Source organism: Hyperoodon ampullatus (genome assembly GCF_949752795.1).
Source record: "Hyperoodon ampullatus genome assembly, chromosome: 4".
Lineage (NCBI taxonomy): Eukaryota > Metazoa > Chordata > Mammalia > Artiodactyla > Ziphiidae > Hyperoodon > Hyperoodon ampullatus.
In genome coordinates this window covers 6,299,208-6,321,247 of record NC_136917.1, presented here as the reverse complement: position 1 = coordinate 6,321,247, position 22,040 = coordinate 6,299,208, and the positions used below count along the sequence as shown (strand labels likewise).

General features: G+C 36.9%; 1 protein-coding gene across 2 annotated transcripts in view; it reads left to right on the top strand.

Moving 5' to 3' along the window:
* GABRB2 (gamma-aminobutyric acid type A receptor subunit beta2) overlaps window positions 1-22,040 on the top strand; it is a gene marked incomplete at both ends in the record, with an annotated part of 285,391 nt that overhangs the window by 76,247 nt on the left and 187,104 nt on the right. For both annotated transcript variants that reach the window (XM_079702368.1, XM_079702367.1), the window contains one exon: window positions 19,496-19,716. In XM_079702368.1, coding sequence (XP_079558494.1) covers window positions 19,496-19,716 — 221 coding nt within the window. The remainder of the gene's footprint in view (window positions 1-19,495; window positions 19,717-22,040) is intronic.

Sequence of the window (22,040 nt, the reverse complement as noted above, 5' to 3'; positions counted from 1 at the left end):
ACATTTACTCTTATCCTCACTATGACTCTGCCGGTAGGCTTCTTCACTAGTATGACCATATTTAATATGTGATTCTGTTCCCCTCATTGCCTTTGTCTGTGTTTTCAGGGGAAACTAGATTTAGTACATGAAATACTGTACTTGAAAAATGGGCCTGTATATTATACTTGGCATTAGCACTTAATACATGATAGGTAACCAAGTATTCAGTTAAACGCATTTGTTGCCTAAAGAAGTGTATATTTACATAATTATGTAAGTATATGATGTTTCATATTTGTTTTTCCTCTGTCATGTATCTCCTGTTAGGCAAGACTGGAAGTATAAATTTATTGTTGATTTAAAAACCCCAATTGATAACCCTTTAGCTTAGTGACAGAATGTTTTCCCATCATTTTAAATCTACTAAAATGAGAAGCATTATTACATTCCCCATCACACTCTAAACGTTTATGCATTTCTTAATGAATACCAGTAGCACTTTATAAATTTTAAGAAGGGTACTAATGGTCCAAAGTTGACCACGTTTAGCACTTCTATTGTATCTAATTTGCTTCAACACTGGTTCCTGGCAGACGTGTTTTTGACTCGGTTAACTCAAATCCTCTTGAGAAGTAGGTGCAGCATGATATACTAAGTAATAAGAAAATGAAAATATCTATTTTTTCGTTTGATACAGGAAAAACAATAGGCATCCTTTTAAGAACAGTTATCATTTGTTTAATCTGCTTGTTTAAATAATAACCGTCAATACGGAACACTGACTTTGTCCCGGGCACAGACACACTTACACGTGCTCTTTCGTTCTTAACAATAGTCTTGCAAGATGGGCATCATTCTGTCCAGTTTGCAGAGGAGACTGCAGGCCTCCTCTTGTTGGAGGTTGCACAGGAAGTTGGTAATCCAGTCATTGAAACTCCGGTTCTGTCATGACCTATGAATTTAATAGGTAAACATCTGGCGAATTTATTCATCTCTGCAGCATTAGGCTAACACCAGCTTCTATAATCAACCTCCAAGTTTCTGTGATGTAACACGGTAGAGGTTCATTTCTCACTCATTGACCAAACCAGTGAAGTTGTTCCCTTTTTTTTTTTTTTTTTTTTTTTTTTGCGGTACGCAGGCCTCTCACTGTTGTGGCCTCTCCCGTTGCGGAGCACAGGCTCCGGATGTGCAGGCTCAGTGGCCATGGCTCACGGCCTAGCCGCTCTGCGGCATGTGGGATCTTCCCGGACCGGGGCACGAACCCGTGTCCCCTGCATCTGCAGGCGGACTCTCAACCACTGTGCCACCAGGGAAGCCCAAGTTGTTCCCTTTTTAACAGGAAGCTTTCATTTATGCTGTCACTCAGAGACTTGGTTTCTTTCCATTTTGGGGCTCTGTCATTCCCCAGGGTCAGGAAAGAGAAGAGAGAGGGCCACTGTGGTCTAAAAGTGACATGCTATACAGGCTTGCATTTGATGGCCTCAAAAAGATGAGGAGAGAAGGGGTGGGGAGGGCTGGGAAGAATAGTCTCAGGCTTGGCTTTTTAAAATACAAGGATTAAGAAGTGTGTTTGACATAGAGAATGGACTTGATGACATGGGGTGGGGGAAGGGTAAGCTGGGATGAAGTGAGAGAGTGGCATGGACATATATACACTACCAAATGTAAAACAGATAGCTAGTGGGAAGCAGCCGCATAGCACAGGGAGATCAGCTCGATGCTTTGTGACCACCTAGAGGGGTGGGATAGGGAGGGTGGGAGAGAGACACAAGAGGGAGGGGATATGGGGATATATGTATACGTATGGCTGATTCACTTTGTTAAACGGCAGAAGCTAACACACCATTGTAAAGCAATTATACTCCAATAAAGATGGTAAAATTAATAAATAACTAAATAAAATAGTGAAGAAAAAAAAAGAAGTGTGTGTGTGCGCGCCCATGTAGGATAAGATCCTACCTTTGTAATACTAAGAGCACTGCATTGAAAATATTGCCTAAAAGGTCTAATGTGTTCATGGTTACTCTGGATAGTGATATTTTGAGCTATTTAAATTTTCTTCATCATATGAAAATTTCTTCATCACATTATATAGTGTCCAAATTTTCTATAATCAATTTTATAATAATAAAACCCAATAAACACCATTTTTCAAGGCTCCTGAGAGGTGTGCCTGTACATCATGCAGGGCCAAGACTAGTGGGGGTGTCAGGGCCTACAATTTAAAAAGGCTTGTCAAGTACTGACTCTACACTCACAGAAGGCAGCTATGTGGTGGGTGATTATACTCACAAAGGAAGGGGATTCCACTCCAGCCCCAGAAATGCCAGACTGTTGGTGCATTCAGTGGATATTAAGAATATCTGATGCAGACAGAGGCAGTGGTAAAGCTCTGTGCCCAATGTCACTTTCATCTCAGATTTTTTTAAAAATTGGCTTTGCCTCCAAAAGTGATCATAGGCATTTCTGTTTCATCTCAGACATCAGGTATTCTCTTGGAAGCCTTGGCTAAGCATATTCTCTTTGCTCCAGCCTGGGTCGGTGTATTGGCCTTCTTCTCAGTTTCTACAAGCTTGTCAAAAGTATGAAAGCAGTGATATGTACTTACTTTAAAATGTCCTTTTTTGTTAATACTGTCAGATCTCTTCAGAGGATGCTGCTTCAGAGAGAATGAGCCTATCCCATGCTGAGTAGAACAAAAATAAGCATCTAAAGTATTGAAAAGGGTCTACTTAGCACTTCCTGTCTCTCTGTGTCAGTTTCCTCATACTTTTCACTTTTCCTATAAAAATCACTTCTTAGATTGAAGGGAAAAAAATAGTCAAATAAGAGAGGATGAGCTCTACCCCTTTCAAGTATGCATAAGACAAATTTGGTTGAAAGAAGGACACATAATGTGATGTAGTATGTGTTATAGTCAACCATAACAAATGCTTATTGAAATCTATGTGAGATATTTGTTAGTCTATTCCCTGATCCTTGATATCTGTTGCAAAGTTGTTCTTCTGTAAATAGCAGATTAATGATCCATTGTTGCAAACTTCATGGGGATCAAAAAACACAAGAAGCATCTTGTAAATAATTTCATTTTGATGTACTTAATAATACTGTGCACCACTGACCAGAGGGCCATAGACAGAAAATGGATTCTTAAAACTCAATAGCACTGATTTCAAAGATCATTTTTGAGACCACCATCAGATGTACCACATCTGGAAAAAGTCAAAATTTACAGCAGTGATCACTCAACGAATTTGGTTTGAAAATAGAACGGTGATGTGTAAGTAACTTCTGTTATTCAAGGTGAGTTTTTAAAAATAACAATGGTGTCATGTCAGTTAGTCATATATGCAGTTTTCCTTGGAGATTATATACATATATGTGATTTTCCTGATTAACTTGTTGAAACCAATCTCTCCGTACCCTCTAGCAACAGAGACTTTGTGATATTGAGTTCTTTACTTAGTGCATCTGTGCAAAAGGAGAGACAAAGAATAGTTCTAACTTTTCTTATGTTTTATAACATCTCATGTTAGTGAAGTAAGTCAGAAAGAGAAAAACAAATACATATGCTAACGCATATATATGGAATCTAGAAAAATGCTACTGATGAACCTAGTGGCAGGGCAGGAATAAAGACACAGATGTAGTGACCGGACTTGAGGACACGGGGTGGGGGGAGAGGGAAGCTGGGACGAAGTGAGAGAGTAACTTTGACATATCTACACTACCAAATGTAAAATGGATGGCTAGTGAAGCAGCTGCATAGCACAGGGAGATCTACTCGATGCTTTGTGACCACCTAGAGAGGTGGGACAGGGATGGGGGGGAGGCTCAAGAGGGAGGGGATATGATGATGTATGTATACATATAGCTGATTCACTTTGTTGTACAGCAGAAACTAACACACCATTGTAAAGCAATTATACTCCAATAAAGATGTGAAAAAAATAAATGAGAAGGTTTACTAAATAAATATGTAGAAATCCAAAATTATAAAGCAAGTGATCATTTCTCTGCAAAATGATTCTTCATTTTCCACACACAATACCTTAGTTAATTAAGTTTCCCTAATATACTTTTTTAAGTGTACAGTTCAGTAGCAATAAGTATTTTCATATTGTTATGCCCCTAATCTCCAGGACACTTTTCATCTTGCAAAACTGAAACTCTGTACCCATTAAACAACTCTACCTTTCCTTCTCCTCCCAGCCCCTAGTAAATACCATTCTATTCTCTGTCTCAATGGATGTGACTATTTTAGATATCTCACATGAGCAGAATCTGTTTGTGATTAGGTGACTTTACTTAGCATAATGGCCTCAAGCGTCATCTATGTTGTAGCATGTGCCCGAATTTTCTTCCCTCTTAAAGCTGAAAAATAATCCATTGTTTATGCAACATTTTGTTTAACCACTCTCCTGCTAATGAACATTTGGGTCGCTACCACCTCTTGACTATTGTGAATAATGTTGTTCTGAAAATGAGTGTGCAAATATCTCTTAGAGATCCTGCTTTCAATTCTTTTGGCTATATATACCCAGAAGTGAGATTGCTGGATCATATAGTCATTCTATTTTTAATGTTTTGACGAACTACCGTATTGTTTTTCATAGCAGTTCCTTCATTTTGCGTTCACACCAACAATGTGGAAGAGTTCTAATTTCTCTGCATCCTCATCAACGCTTGTTATTTTCTTCCTTTCTTTTTTCCCCTCCCTCCCTCCTCCCTTTTCTTTTTCTTTCTTTCTTTCTTTATTTTTTATTCTTTCTTCCTCCCTCCCTTCCTCCCTCCCTCCCTCCCTCCCCCTCCTTTCTTTCTCCTTTTCTTTCTTTCTTTCTTTCTCTTTCTTCCTTCCTTCCTTCCTTCCTTCCTTCCTTCCTTCCTTCCTTCCTTCCTTCCTTCCTTCCTTTGACATTCTAATGGATATTAGGTGATATCTATTGTGGTTATGATTAGCATTCTCTAATGATTAGTGATGTTTCAAATCTTGTTATATGCTTATTGGCCTTTTGTATGTCATGTTTGGAGAAATGTCGATTTAAGTCCTTTGCCCATTTTTCAGTCTGGTTATTTATTTATTTATTGCTGAGTTGTAGGAATTCTTTATATATTCTGTATATTAACTCCTTGTCAGATATATGATCTGCAAATATTTTCTCCCATTCCATAAGTTGTATTTTCACTCTAGTTACTGTGTCCTTTGACGCACAAAGTATTTTAGGTTTGCTATAGTCCCATTTGTATATTTTTGCTTCTGTTGCCAATGCTTTTGATCTCATGTCCAAGAAATCATTGGCCAATCCATATTATGAAGCTTTTCCCCTGTATTGTCTTCATTTTTAGGTCTTACATTTAGGTCTTTAATACATTTTGAGTTACTTTTGGTATATGTGTAGGATAAGGGTCCAAGTTCATTCTTTTGCATGTGGATCTCCACTTTTTCTAGCATAGTTTGTTGAAGAGACTACTATATCTTTCCAATTGAGTGGTCTTGGGACTCCTGTTAAAGATAATTTTCCATATATACAAGGGTTTATTTCTCGACTTTCCATTCTATTCCATTGGTCTGTGTATCTGTCTTTATGCCAGTACCACACTGTTCAGGTTGCTGAAGCTTTGTAACACATTTTTAAATTAGGAGGTGTGAGGCCATCTGCTTGGTACTACTTTTTCAAGGTTATTTTGGCTATTCAGGATCCGTTGAGATTCCTTGTGAATTTTAGGATGGATTTTTCTATTTCTACAAAAGACACTGTTTGGGTTTTGATCGGGATTGCATTAATACTGTAGGTAACTTAATGATATTAAGCGTTCCAAACCATGAACATAGGATGTCTTCCAAACTTTTTGTGACTTCTTTAATTTCTTTCAACAACATTTTGTAGTTTTCAGAGTACAGGTCTTTTGCCTCCTTTGTTTATTCCTAAATAATTTATTCTTTTTGATGCTATTGTAAACTGAGTTTTTTGTTTGTTTGTTTGTTTTTTTGCGGTATGTGGGCCTCTCACTGTTGTGGCCTCTCCCGTTGCGGAGCACAGGCTCTGGATGCACAGGCTCAGCAGCCATGGCTCACGGGCCCAGCCGCTCCGCAGCATGTGGGATCTTCCCGGACCGGGGCACGAACCCGTTTCCCCTGCATCGGCAGGCGGACTCTCAACCACTGCGCCACCAGGGAAGCCCGAGTTTTTTTTTTTTTTTTAATTTCCCTTTTGGATTGTCTGTTGTTAGTGTATAGAGACACAACTGATTTTTGAGTCTTGATCTTGTATCCTGAAACTTTGCTGAATTCATTTATTCTAACAGTTATTGTGTTTGTGTGTGTTTGGAATCTTTAGGATTTTCTACATATAACATCATGTTTTCTGTGAACAGAGATAATTTTACTTCTTCCTTTCCAATTTGGATGCTTTTTATTTATTTTTCCTGCCTAATTCTTCTGGCTAGGATTTCCAGTACTGTGTTGAATAAGAGTAGTGAAAGTGGGCATTCTTGTCTTGTGCCTGATCTTAGAGAAAAAGCTATCAGGCTTTGACCATTGAATAGAATGTTAGCTGTGGGCTTGTCATATATGGCCTTTATTATATTGAGGTAGTTTCCTTCTATTCCTAGTTTGTTGCGTGTTTTTATCATGAAAAGGTATTGAATTTTATATAATGCTTTTTTTATATCAATTGAAATAATCACATGGCTTTTCCCCCTCATTTGGTAATGTGTTATATGTGTTATATTGCATTGATTAATTTTCTTATGTTGAACCATTCTTGCATTCCAGGAATAAATCCCCCTGGTTTTAGTATCAGGTATCAGGTTCCTTCCTTTTCAATTATTTGGAAGATTTTGGGGTGGATTAGTGTTAATTCTTCTTTAAATTCTTTCTTCACCAGTGAATCCATCAGGTCCTGGGCTTTTCCTTCTTGGGAGAGCCCCGATATAATTTTGTACCATTTTGTTTACTTATAACAGTTTTCATTCATTTGGTTGTAAACTGGGGAATAATAGTAAATTTTTATCTTTTGAGCAAAGTTAGCAAATGCAATCATTTTTCCTGTTGGCTTTTTCTTTAACTTTTTCATGAACAATTAATAAAAATCAACACTCTTAAATTAATGCTTTAATGGTATACACTGCCTACTTATTGAGTGCTATGATCATCAGGGTTTGGATTTATATTGTTTCATTTATTTCTGCCAGCAGCCAATGAGGTAATCATTATTTTACAGTTGAGGAGACCCAAGCTTTGGGATATTAAAATATGTGCCAAGGATTATACACGAAGTAAGTGGTGGAGCTGGAATTTCAACCAACCCTCTGGAATCCAGAAACCTTCTGCTTAAACATTAGGCTATGCTGCTTCCCACATATAGACATTAATGAGAGCTTTTACATATCATGTTTGATGTGTGTCTTGGGGTAAAGTTACAAGGTACATGCTTCTCAGGTACAGTATTGGTAATCCCATTTCACAGAAGCAAAAACTGAAATGTAGAGAGGTTAAGCTCCTTCTCTGAGACCATCAGATAATAAGTAATGGAGGAAGCCCTCAATCATGTCTCCTACTTTCCAATTCAGTGTTCTTTCCATTGCCCCCTCTGACTCCCTCCACTGGTGCCTTGACACTTTGCCTTCTCTGAATCCATAGCAGAAAACAACATAGCCAACTTTTTTCACTAGCCAACTTTTAGTTAGTCGCACCCAGATCTCAGAGATATTAAAACTAGATACATCCTAAGAAGATCACTCTTATAATGGTGGGCATAAGGGCATAACATTAATTCCTAATAAAAAGGATTTTTAGAGGTACAATTGATTGCATCATGTAGTTATTAACAGATGTGAAAACGATTAATTTGAGTGAGTGTAGGAAGGGAAAGAGACAAAAATTTATTAAGGACTCTAGGGTAGTGTCTACTATACAGTAATGTAATTTTCTTTTAGTATTAAGTTTTCCTATAAATGTAGCTTTTTTTTAGGAATCACTAAGATAAGACAAAAAAATGAAAAGGGAATGCTCACACATACTAATTTTGAAAAACAAAAACCTTATTATTTGCATTTTTAATGGTTTATATCTGAGTTTTATTCTGAACACAAATTTCAGAACCATTAAAAAATGCAATTATAAAAATCATAAGCTTTTTCTTCAAAAATAGTATGTATGAGTGTATGTTACAAATTATTTAGAACCTAAAATTACTAATTTTAGACAAATAAATTTAATAATTTTAGTCTTATACCAGCTACCATATATTTGGGTTGAACCATATAAAACTGTCAAAATTCAAGCATTTTTCAACGCACAAAAAATGGAATATCTTGCAGCTTAATCTAAGAGTTAAGTAATCATTGCCACCATTCTGTTGAACAAGCCTCCTGAAGTGGGTATGAAATACTCAGTTTAGGATGAACATGTTTTAGTTGGCTAGAAATATTATTCCAATTGAATTACATCTGAATAAGTACATTACTACACATACTACCCTACAGTCCCTCTGGTTACTCTGGACTTCTCAGTAGTAAGGTATATACACCCTGCAAAAACCAGAAATGTTTTCATCATTCTGCGAGATCAAAGTGGGTTGATATAAATACCTTTTGTGTAAAATTGGGTCTCTTTATGTGTATTCCGGAACACGTGCATGTGCCTGTATGCCCAACTTCAGTATCAAATCCCAGAGAGTTCTCAAAATCAACATTCACCCCCCCAACCAAGAAATATTGTAATTTATGTATGCCCAAAATTGTTCTAGTTTTTTTTGTTGCTGTAAATATGGCTGTGTAGATAGAAAGTTAGGTCGAGGTATGTTTTCTCCCTCACTTTTTGGAGGGGGTAAAGGAGAATAAATGCAATGTTGGGAAATGATGAGTCAATCAAAACTGACAAGGAGGTGAGTGTTCCAGAGGCAGCTCAATACAGTACTAAGAACATGGGCTCCATCACCAGAGAGCCCCCTGGCCAAATCAACACCTAGAAAATTATTGACTGAATGACATAAGAAAGTCACTGACCTCTCTGTTTCAGATGTGTCACCTGGAAAATGGCAGTAATGAGAATAATGAGCATCATAACGGCAAATGTTTGTAGAGCACTTATTATGAGCCAGGCATTCTGCTAATTACTTTCCTTGGGTAAATTTACTTATTACTAGGAACTATTATTTCCATTGTTTTACAGAGCAGGATGTCTCAGGGAGGGTAAGCAACATGAAGGTCTCACAGCAGCTAGTACCTAGAGAACTAGTGCATAATTTACAGAGCTGTTGTGATGATTAATGAGATAATACATGTAAAAAGGTTTAGCCCAGGGCCAAGGTTAGGTAGATATAAGGTATATATAAGGGACAGGCTAATTAGAATGCAAAATACTCTAAAGCAATAACTCTTTGAGATAAAGTTATAGAGTAATTTAAAAGCACAAAATGAGAAAACAAATCATACATACAAAGTGTATTTTTTTTTTTTTTTGAGGTACGTGGGCCTCTCACTGTTGTGGCCTCTCCCGTTGCAGAGCACAGGCTCTGGACGCGCAGGCTCAGCGGCCATGGCTCACGGGCCCAGCTGCTCCGCAGCATGCGGGATCCTCCAGGACCGGGGCACGAACCCGTATCCCCTGCATCGGCAGGTGGACTCTCAACCACTGTGCCACCAGGGAAGCCCAAAAGTGTATTTTTAATGTTGATTATCTCAGGGTGAACTGAGTCCCCTGATGAGGGTATTATGTATTAATATAAGAGACAGATATAACGAGTTATACTTGCTTGATTTTTTAGCCATCCTTAGATTGAGTCCCATTATAACTGAGAAGGTGAATCTGTAATAAAATACAAAATGAGCTAAGCAAAAATAGTGGGAAAGCTTATTGCATTGACCATGTGTGTTGTAGTTTCACATACAAGAAAATAATCAATCACTTCCGATCTTGGATTTCCCTTATGGGTGGTCTTTGGTGCAGCTCTCGTGTCCTAAATGTGTCTCTAGCAATTAGAGCTGCTACCATGTGCTTCTTCCAAAATATTGCAACTGAACATCTGGCGTGATGGCTTCTATTAAGGGGGAGCTGAGTTTTACTCCATTACATTCTAGTTTATGAGGTTGAGAATGTGGAAATATTACCATGACCTATAATTGGATCAGCAATTTGTGGGCTGAGATGTGGAAGACGGAAAACATTTTAAAGAGCTAGGCTTTGTGGGAATATTCACACTTCTCTCTGAGTTCTTTTTGCTTTGGACAGATAAATTGTGCCCTTCAGAAATCCTCATCCCCAGCCCTGGGGACTTTTCTAGTAGAACTAGAGAAGCTATGAAAAACTGAAAGAACAACAGTAGCTCTGAGGGTGTTTGAAACGTGGAAAAAGGATAGAATGAAAACTCATTCTCAAATGCCAGTGGGTGGAGAGAACAAATCTCTAGGGGGATTCAGGAATAGTGATTAGTAAAGAGGTTTAAAGAATCAAAATTTGAAACCCATGCAGGAAGAGTGAAGAAGTGAGAAGAAGCTTTATTGTGCCCATGAATAAATATTCATGGAGGATCAATTGTGTTAAAGACAAGATGCTTGGATCACTTGTAAAGAGATGACGGCATGGTTTCTGACTTCAGAGAAAACAGTGCAGTTTAGTTGGGAGATTTCCTGTCTCCTCTAAATAACATTATAAGAGGTAGCAGTTCAATTCAACAATGCTTAGGATGCTACAGACCACCACATTAAAGGAGTCAGAGGATGAACATGGACTGTGATGGGGAGAAGTGGTAAGGGTGCTCATGAATGCTTAGAGGATGGGTATGATTGGGGTAAGCAGCAAAGGAGGGGCATGGGGAAAAATAATAAGCAGAATGGAAAGTAAAAGATTGTCTGTTGGAATGCAGAAAAATTCAGTTCAAGCAAAAGTTTCAGGAAGATGATTAGTTGAAGTTAAATGGAGTGACAGAATCCTAAAACACCTGACACCCTTAAACAGGGACCCTCACTCTATCTCAGTTCATTCACTGTGGATAAGGAAACAGATAGCAAGAGGTGAAGTGACTAGAAAAGACTGGGAAAAGCCTTGTAAGGAGCTGGGACTATACAAATGGTGGCATCTCCTTGAACGCTTTTGTAGAAGAATCTGTGGACTTGAACTTCCAGTGCAGTGTAGAGGATGCTATTAAAGCTAAAACTAGAGTGAACAGGTGTGTGTGTGTTCATCTCCACTGAGTATTAAATAAGAAACAGATATGAAGGCTTTACATTAGAAATAAAGTGAAATTTCCTAACAGATTGAAGAAGACTGAAGTTAGTGCCAAAGGAAGATTCTGGGATCTCATCTTTGGTGGTTAGAAAGAAACATAGGGATGGATTTTTACTTCTCAGTGATGGCTTAAATGTGAACTTTCAAAAGAAAGAATGGTGGCCACTTAAAGCTCTTACTTCTTATGTGATTCTAGGCAATATCCTTTGGTCAATACAAAGGAGATGTGTGCTTTGTTAATAACAAGCTGAAAGGCTTAGGTTTTCTCATTTATTTGTGACTATGAGTATATTTCCTTTTTCTTCATGCTGAGCTCTAAAATATGCAGAGAGTGAAGACATATTCGTAATGCTAGGTTCTATTTTTATAATTTAATTCAACAAGGAATTGGTTATATAATTTTTGTTGCATAAATAATTTATATTTATAAAACAAAAATATATAGAACAAAACAAAAACAATTGAAAATCACTTATCTTGCCATAAAGAGATATCACTGTTAATATTTATGTTTGCTATTAGACACATTTCCCCAATATATACCTGTATGTTTCTGAAATGGAATCACGTTGTGCTTGTTGTTTTTCAGTATTCTTTAAAAATAATAATATATAGTAATATATTAATAGTATGTTGAGATTACCTATTCATGTCAATAAATATTTTACAATGTTATTTTAATTCCTGCATATATTACACTATATATTAGTACTATGTTTTATTTACTCAGTTTCATGCTGATGAACATTTAGGTCTTTACTAATTTTGATTTTATTGCTAATATAGTAGTACATATTTTAGGGGAATAAATGTACATTGTCTTACATTTATTCTTTCACATCTTTCAATATATAGATTTTTATTGCTAGTACGTGTTAAGCTCTCTTTTAAGCATGGAGTTACAGTGATGAACAAGTTTAGGAAAGCTTTATATTTTCATGGAACTTACCTTCTAGTTGAGAGAAATGAAAAATAAAAAAGTAAACCAATAAATGATTATGATTAGTTGAAAAAGTGATAAATGCTATAAACATAATAAAAATGGGGGATGTGATAAGGTTCGATGGGGTTGGGAGTAAGATGGTCAGGGACGGTCCCACTGAATAGATTTGACATTTTAGTTGAGCTCTGAGTCCCAAGAAAGAGCCAACCACACTTGGGGACATAGTTTTTCCAGTTAGTCACTAGTTAGGACAAAGTTAAGGCTGAAAAATCTTGTAATATTTGTAAAAGAGAAGAAAAGCTAGCGTGGTTAGTCTTAGTGAGGTGAGGTGAGAGAAGAGCACAGGTAGTAGGTAAGATCAAAGAGGTGTGCAGAGTCCAGGTCATATAGGAACTTTAAGGCCAAAGTCATAAGTTTGTGTTTTACTCTGAATGCAATGAAAAGCCTTTGGGTGATAATTAACCAAGGTAGACGTGTGATCTGTTTTTCGTTCCTACCACCACGAGAGGAAAAGGGTCAGAAGCAAGGAGACAGTAGCAGTCCCCACTGAGTAACAGTGGCATTATAATCACTTAACAAGTAATGGTGTCTGAGACTAGGTTATTAGCATTGGAAACAGAAGTAAGAGAGTTGTAATATTTGGAGATAAAGCTGTCAGACTGTACTGCTTAATTATTTTCTACAAATATCCTTTGGAATGTAAATATCAGAGCAAAGGGTATGCACAGATTAGAGACCTCTGTACATACTCCCAAGTATTTGCAAGGAAATTTATACCATTTCACAGGTAATGGTAGTTGTTACCATTTACCAGAAAGTATGCACAGTATTGGTCATATACACAGGAATAAGGGACAATCTTTGCTTTCAAGGGGGTAACAGCTTATGATGTTGAGAATATGCTTACTGTGTAATTACTATGAATGTGCTTACTCTGTCTTACTATGGTGTTTATTTAGGTGATAATTTCCTCATCAGATGTAATGTCTTTTCTCCCATGAGGGAGTAAAAACAGAAGTTTTAAATTAGGGAAATAATTTGGCATCCTAACCTTTGGAATTCAATACTCTTGTGTCACCTTTTTTAAAAGTGGAAAAGCCAAACAAAAATAATGAAAGACTTTTCTAAACATGCCCCAAATTAAAAGGCTATGCAAAGAATGATAGTAAAAGCTATAAATGTGCTATTTGAACAAACTGTCATGGAGTTTTATTCACACAAAACTTGAATTTTGTTTAAATTAAACTTGCACTCACAGTTTCTATAATATAATCCTATAATCACAGGTTTTACTTCCTTAAATACATTAGCCCTATCTTACAAAAGCCAGAAGCTCAGATTCTTAGCTCAGAATCAATCTAGCATAAGTTAAAGGAAAGTAACACATGATAGTATATTAGACTCAGTTGTTATTTCAACAAGGGATAATAAGATGAAGCTAAATTTTTTAATTTTCTTTCAAAATTATAAATCCTGAGCAGAGAGAGAAGATATTTCTCTGAACATATCTAATTTTGGAGACAAAATTGTTACCTGGAAGACCATGAAACAATATTAATCACCAAAGCTCAAGATTCTAGGACAGCCGCAGCAATTTTCAAAGCTTAGAAGATGTAGTTGCAATAGGTAAATCAAATTAAACAACCCACACATTATCAGTGATGAAAATAAACCGTAAACCCTGATCATTAAAAAAGTAACTGTTAGGCGTCTTTATGTCCTCAGATGGCAGACCAAATACCTGTGAACCCAATCCCCTACACCACCATCTTCTCCCCAAACAGAGAAATAGGAAAAAAAACACAAAGTTAGGGAAAATGACATAATTACATTTATAATTGTTCCCATATACATAAACATGCATTGCAAAAAAAAAAAAAAAAAAGGAAAGCTTGGAAATGGTCTCCAGAGAAGAAGAAGCATATGGAAAACCATAGACATAAATGAAGGTAGGAGAAATCTGAAGCAAGTCGAGGTGGGAATATACACCACCCAAGTGAAACTGGCAGGCTTGAGACCAGGGTAAGATGCTGCACCATCCAGAGTGAAAGTCTATACTGGAAGCAGGCACCTGCTGTGGCCAGAATGATGCCACTAATCTGTGAAAGGAGTAGGTGGAAAGAATGAGCCTCAAGAAGATATTTCCCATTATTTGATGGTAAAACACCTTAAATGGCTTATGTTGGTATTTACTTCTTTTGGTTTGTCTTATTAATAGTTAAGCATTGTCAACTGACTGAATATGTCAATTCAGGTTGAGTTGAAAGAAGATAAATAGAAATTTGGAAAGTATGCAAAACCCAAAAACACAGTGATTATAGAAGTCAGCCTAATAACCTTATTGCTTTCATAGTTCTAAAGTACCTACCCCAAGATATCTATCAATTACAAAGGAAAATAGTAACTTCACAGTGGAGAAACGGGGCAGATACTACATTAACCAACTGTTCAAGATTAATATCCTCACCAATAATAAGACATATTGACATCATATACCCGTTATATGATGGATACAGTGTTTCTTTGGTGATATTCTGGCCAAAACTGTATAAACTCAGTTTCATCGTGAACACATCAGACAAACTCAAATTGAGAGACATTCAACAAGATAACTGACCAGTACTCTTCGAAAGCATTACATCATCAAAGACAAGGAAAGACTGAGGAACTCTCACAGATTGATGGATGCTAAGGAACAGAAAAACTAAATACATGGTGGGATCTTGGACTGGATCCTGGAACAGAAAAAGAACATTAGTGAATAAATGGGTGATATTCTAATAAGGTCTGTAGTCTAGTAAATAGTATTATATTAATGTTAATATCCTAGTTTGATATTGTTCTATAATTATGCAAAATGTTAATCTTAGAGGAGGCTGTGTGAAAAGTATACGGAAGCCCTCTGAACTACTGATATTTTTTTTGTTTTAAACTATAAAGTTAAACTATAAGAATAACTTTAAAAGGAAACAGCAAAATAATAAAATGTTTTATGTAGATTGATATCCACCTATCAAATATACAGTAACAGGAGGTAAACAGAAAAGTGTTCATAGAGCAAGAATAGGAAGTTCAGGGCTTCCCTGGTGGCGCAGTGGTTGAGAGTCCGCCTGCCGGTGCAGGGGACACGGGTTCCTGCCCCGGTCCGGGAAGATCCCACATGCCGCAGAGCGGCTAGGCCTATGAGCCATGGCCGTTGAGCCTGCACATCCGGAGCCTGTGCTCCGCAATGGGAGAGGCCACAACAGTGAGAGGCCCGTGTACCGCAAAAAAAAAAAAAAAAAGAATAGGAAGTTCACAAAATAATAGAGTTAAAAAAGATAATAAACACATACACAAATTATTTCATACCATATATTTTGTAGAACACTAAACCAAAGAGACAGGAAGAGTTTGAATCTTGGTATTGGGAATGAATTACAAAGACAGCAAGAAACAATTATGAAAGTACTTTAGATGTTTAGAAGATTTTGAAATGGCGAGATGCATTTGAACACAGGGGTGGCAAAGCATTTCTTAGAATGGAATTGTTTTATTCCTAGGGGTGGAGTTGGAAACTACGTAGTCCAACTGCTTCATTGTACACATGGGGAATTGTGAAACTATAACCATTTAGTGGTAATCTTATTAGTGCATCCTGATGGGGCCACGTGTCCCCTGGTATGCATGGAGATGACTTATTTTGTAGAATCGCTGTACTCCACCCCCCTCCAGGTGTCAAAGCAGCTCTTGTTTTCCCCAATTCCTAATTTAATTAGCTTCAGTTTCTTCTTTTGAGTTGGAAACAGACTCATGTACCTCAACCGAGGTTATGACAGATGGCCATGAAAGTACTGGGGTAAGAACCTGGGTGTGTCTGACCTTAGAGATCATGGGGTTTTTTGTTTGTTTGTTTTGTTTAAGCAGTTTTTAAATATGTTTTTTAAATTTACATACAGAAAAATGCACTCATTTTGGTGTATAGTCCTATGAGTTAACTAATGCCTAGAGTTGTGTAACCACCACTACAGTTTAGATGCAGAGCAGTTCTGCTACCCGAAATCATTCCTCATGCTGTCCTTTTGTAGTCAACCTCTCCAGCACCTCAAATACCAGAGAAGCACTCATCTGTTCTTTGTTCCTATAGTTTTACGTTTTCCAAAATTTCACATAAATGGAATCATATAATGTGTATTCTTTTGAATCTGCCTTCTTTGACTTAACTTTCTTTGAAAATCATTGATGATATTGCATGTATCAAGAGCTGCTCTGAACATTTGCACACAGGAGTGGGATTGCTAGGTTGTATGTCAAATGTATGTTAACTCTGTAAGAGATTGTCCAGCTGTTTTCCAAGTGGCTGATTATTTGTATTCCCACCTGCAATGTGTAAGAGTTTTAGTTGCTCTGCATCATCATCAGCACTTGAAATGGTCAGTTGTGTTTTTGTTTTGTTTTATTTTGGGGGCCTTGTTCAACATATTTACTTATGTACAATTTTAAAGTTTGGAGACCACCTACCTTTGGGATGTGGGAGTGTCACATTTACAAATTTCACATATACAATAGTGAATATGTGGATCTCACACTAACTTAGACATCTCTCTTGCTTACTTGTTTGCTTATTTATTTACATTTGCACGCTCCAGTTGATTCACACTATTTGCTGAAAATATTATGCTTTCTCAAATCTACTACCTTTCTACCTTTGTCAGAAATCTTTGAGCATATTTGTGTGGGTTTATTTTTAGATTCTACTGTTTTATTGACCTATGTTTCTATCAATACTATCTCTCCATTTATTTTTGCTTTTGGCTGTGTTTGTGTGAGTGTGTGTTACTTTAAGAAGATAAAAGAGGCAGAAAAAATAAATAAGAAGCTCACTATTGTAATGGGTTTTCTTCACATTTTGATCTCTGCCAATCTGCCTATTAGTTTTCACTTTGCACAGTCCTTAGATGGTGGCTTTTTTATTCTTTCCAGGATGGTTAGTTGTGATTAGCAGGAGAGAGAGCCTGTAGTAGGCTTACTCCATCTTCCTCAGCATTGAAAGTCAATTGGTTTTAGTTTTGATTATCTAACTGCTTCTTGCATGGTGATGCCATGGATTGTGGAGCACCCAGAACTGGTTTACTTGCTGTTTTTCAGTTTGAATAAACCAACGGTGATGCAGCTTCCTGAAGTCAGGCTTGTTAGATGGGTGTAAAAGATGTCTTCTACATAAAAGTTCAAAGCATTTATCCTGGGGGCATGAGGGTCTGGGAGAGAGGGTAGAACACAGGACCATTGTTTCCTTTTATGTCCAGTAACATTTATTTCGATTCAGGAACCTCTTCCTTTCTTGACAGTGTCATGATGTGTCATTTAAAAATAAAAGAAATGAAAACTGATGTGACAGTTAGCAGAATCACCAGGATCTGTCTGGGAGCATTTCTTAGCAGGCACTGCCTTGCTGACAAATAACAGGAGTTAGCATATGACTCTGGATCTCACAATATTACCATTTATTTAGCCCAAAAGAAAATACAATTTTCTGTGTCCAAACACATCTCAGCTGACTGATAAACTCCAGCACCTTCCAAACTGTGTTGTCTCCCCTAACTCTTAAGAGGGCTTATGTAGCTTCATCTTCTAATAAAGATAATAATCGAATTTTCCATTTTATCTCCAAGAATCGGAAATCACTAAGTGTGTTCTCTCAAGCACAATATAAATTGCCTATTTTATTTATGACCAAGTTTTTAGGCTGTTTGGAACATAGAGACATGTAAAAAATGTATCTGATCCATTTTCTGTTCTCTAGTTATAGAATTCATAAGTCTTCAAGTTAGCTTTTATTATAAATCAGGATGCTATGCTAGAGATCCTCAGACTAATTCTTTAATAAAGCAGAGTGTGCTAGAACAGTCCAGAGCACTGACTAAAGTAATCCACTCAAGTAAATTTCACCTACAATTTTTTGATATACCTTTAGGATATTAATATTCTTCTGTTAGAATAGAAGTTTGATTCTGTGCTTCTCATTCAGAAGTCAGCTCTACACTGACTTCTGAATGAGATAAAAATTTGTATATTTGTGAAACCAGGGAAAATATTTAAATTTTTTGCTGGAGGATTATACTTTTCCTATGAAGCTATTTAATGTTTTTAGCAGGTAATACCTTGCAAGTCATATTTTAAAATTGCATAGCCAAATTAAGATGTATAAATCTCAGCAAGGGTTGGAAAAACTCAGGGACTTCACAGAGATTGAAGTGTGTATTTTATCCACAAAAGTAGGCAGGTATGTGCAGAAATCCAATAGGCATACCATATTGGATATCCATTCATTCGTTATTTGTGCCCTAGGACTGTGCTGGCTCTCAGGTTGCAGAGGTGATTAATACATAATTCTAGTTTTGTTTTTTTTTTAAAGCCCTCAAGTAGGGCATTGTGAACTGATATTAAAATAGAATGGTAATTATCCTTTTCAAATGAATATTTGGTCCTTCATTTAGTCATTCAAATGAGGGTGAAAGAGCAATTACATTGTACCCATAGGCGTCTAATGGAGAAAACATGTCACAATATGTATGTAAATACTTTGTTCATAATTTATAGCTTTTTGTAGTTTACAGATTGCATTTGAGTTATATATTTAATTGTCATAATAATCTTCTGATAGATCAGGGATATATTAAAAGCCCATTTATAGTTAAGGAACTGAAGTGAAAAGAAGTTATGTAAATTTACTCCTAGAAATAGCTGGAAAATGCTGGAGCCTGTGACTCCAAGACCAGTGCTCACTTTATAACAACGCACAGTTTCTCAAAACAAAAGAGCCTAGCCTGATGATCCAGAATCCCCAAAATTCTCATGAAATACTAACTGAGCTAATATTTTTTAGATAGGGGGGAAGCTACATTAGTCTCAGTATAAATGTCACCTCCACTAGGAAACTCACTTTGATCAGACAGATTGAGATTCTCATTATAAACTCTTATAATTACTGCTGTAATAAATTAACCACTTTTTACAATTGTATTTATGTTCCACCTAAAACAATCCTGGGTACCGTACTTTAAGACAAATTAATTATTAAATAATTATTTCTTACCATCTTTCTTCCTGAATAATGTGTGATAAATTTCACAAGGATATGCTCTCTTCACTTCTGTATATACTGTGGTGCCCGACACATAGTACGGGCTCAGTAAGAATGGGTTTAGTAAATTAATATTTGCCTATATGTGAATAATATATGTTTTTGATATTTGGTTGTGTATATTTTCTTGTGAATACTGAAGCATTTGCCTGTCTCCCAAGTCCATTTATGTACAAAATAACCATTTTTTTCTTTTATCTTCTCAATTTCACAGGATTATACCTTGACAATGTACTTCCAGCAAGCTTGGAGAGATAAGAGGCTGTCCTATAATGTAATACCTTTAAACTTGACTCTGGACAATAGAGTGGCAGACCAGCTCTGGGTGCCCGATACTTACTTCCTGAATGATAAGAAGTCGTTTGTGCACGGAGTGACTGTCAAGAACCGCATGATCCGCCTGCATCCAGATGGGACAGTCCTTTACGGCCTCAGGTCTGTAGCGTCCATTTCAAAATTGAACTCTTCCTGAACACCGTAGTTACTGTTCTTTTTTGGAGGGGCATATTGTGCTGTTTTCCTTAGTCCTCCTTTAATTCTGCTGATAAGCAGTTAAAGCTCCTAGTCAATAGACATCTGAGAGCTCAGTGTTCCATGTTTACAAAGGGACTTATCCCAGCTAAGCCTAAGTTTTTCTGAATTATCTTCCAATATCAGCTGCTGATCCTAAAGCTGCTTTCTTTAAGGAGTAGGGATAAACAATATGAAAATAGCTTAGACACGGGGTCTCTTTAAAGTGGAAAAAAATGATGAGTGCCAAATACTTGTTTGAATGTGGCAGATATTCTGTTGCATAAATTGTTCCTGAGCTCTATGAACTGGGTCTGGTCCTCTGAGAACAGGAAGGCTTTTTTTGCCCTCTTACCTCCAAGGAGCAAGCAGACTTGCAAATAAATAAAGCCATCATCTCGGGTTTATTAATAATGAATTTACACTATTAAATGTACCTTTCTATCGAGAAGAATTGTGATGCTCTGCTCTTTGGAGGATGAATTGTGAAATATGACAGTTTCTTCTTTTCAAGTTTATTTTGTATTAGATGGTTCCCTGGAAAAAAGATGAAGAAAAAAGATATCTGTCTTACTCTGAAAACATTGCAATGTAAAGAACTCCTTTGCATTATTGGGGAAGACTCTCTATTCTGAAATGTTCAGTTGTCTCTGATATATTCTGTTTTACATAAACATGTGGTGACTTTATCATAATAATGATAATATTATTATTCATTTATTGAACACTTGTTAGGGGCCAGACATTAGTGAGTACACTCCATGTATTATTACAGTTATAATAACTTATAACAACCTCATAAGTTAAAAATGTTATGATCTTTATTTCAAATGAAGGCTGGTGTAACTTGTCTAAGATCACAGAGAAAGTAAGCAGTGAAGATGGGACCTGAGTCCTGTTCTAAGTTCAGAGCCAGAGCTCTTAACCATTACCCTAGGTTGCCTCTCACTCCCACACTTTTCTTATCTGTTATATCTAATTTTCATTATCTGCTGTGTTCCTGACTAGTGCATTGTCTTAGATCCTTATAAGCCAGCTTCTTTGTTTGTTTATCCTGTTTGTAGAGAAAATGGCATTTGTTTGTCAAGGGAGGGAGGGACTGAGGCCAAGAGAGAGCATGTTTGTATGCTGTGTCAGCCATTGGAAGTAAAGAGATGAATTGGATACAGGCACTGCTCACATACAGGCCTTAGGGAAAAAGAGAAATAGTGGAAAGATAAAATAAGTTGACTGACAGTGTCTGCAAAGACTCCACCAAAGTGGTGGAATTTGAAAGTATTTATGGAAAGAATTATCTTAGTAGATACATTGTGCTAAACTTATTGCTTGGAATCCACTACAATTTATTGCTTTTGTCTATGTTCAATAGTGGCTGCAATGAAAATATGGTATCACAAAGACCTTGATGAGATGGTGACCACATGGGCAGTGGAGGAATGCAAAGAGGTTGTAGTTCACACGTTTTAAGAGTTAAGCACAGAAAGAAGTCAGAATCCTGAAGAAGGCAGAGAGAAGCACAGAAATAATAAGTTACTCATTTGGCAGGGAATGAGCTGGGAGAGGCCTGGGAAGTAGCAAGTTTTGGCTAAGCATCAGACCCAGTGCTGGATACATTTTGCCCATCAGATCTTCACAGCAATCATGTAGACATTACATTGTGTTTTCCTTTTTTTGGTGATACCCACATTTAGAGCAGAGAACCAGTTGTGTTCTCTTTGTTATACCTAGCACTGACAAAGCACCTACACTGTAAATAAACTCAGTAAAGATTGTCAATGAATTCTGAAAGTACATATGCAAAGTTGGATGGGTGGGAAAAAATCAACAATCAAATGTCTTTGAGAGGGACAAGAGAGGGCCAATATAGATGATAAATATGGCTTCTAATCATTAAGCCAATAATCAGACAAAAAAAGGTGGTGGCTGTTCATTCTTGTCATTAAGACCAACTGGACACTATTACTGTAAATCATCACCCTCTCAGCCCCACTTCCAATAAGGGCTAACGGCAAAATATGCAGGCTCCTGAACACATCTGATGTGCATAAAATTAACACTCCTGGACAAAGAAGAAGACTCATGGATTGTGATTGTTCTCTCAGTTGTGTAGTTAATCCTGAGTTTGAAATTGATAAGAGGTTTTTCAGGAAATTTGTAAATATCCCATTCCAGTTTTTACTGATAAATAGAACAGTTTATTTCACAGATGAAGTTTAGTGCAGGCCAGATATTCCTTTTCAACAGAAGAA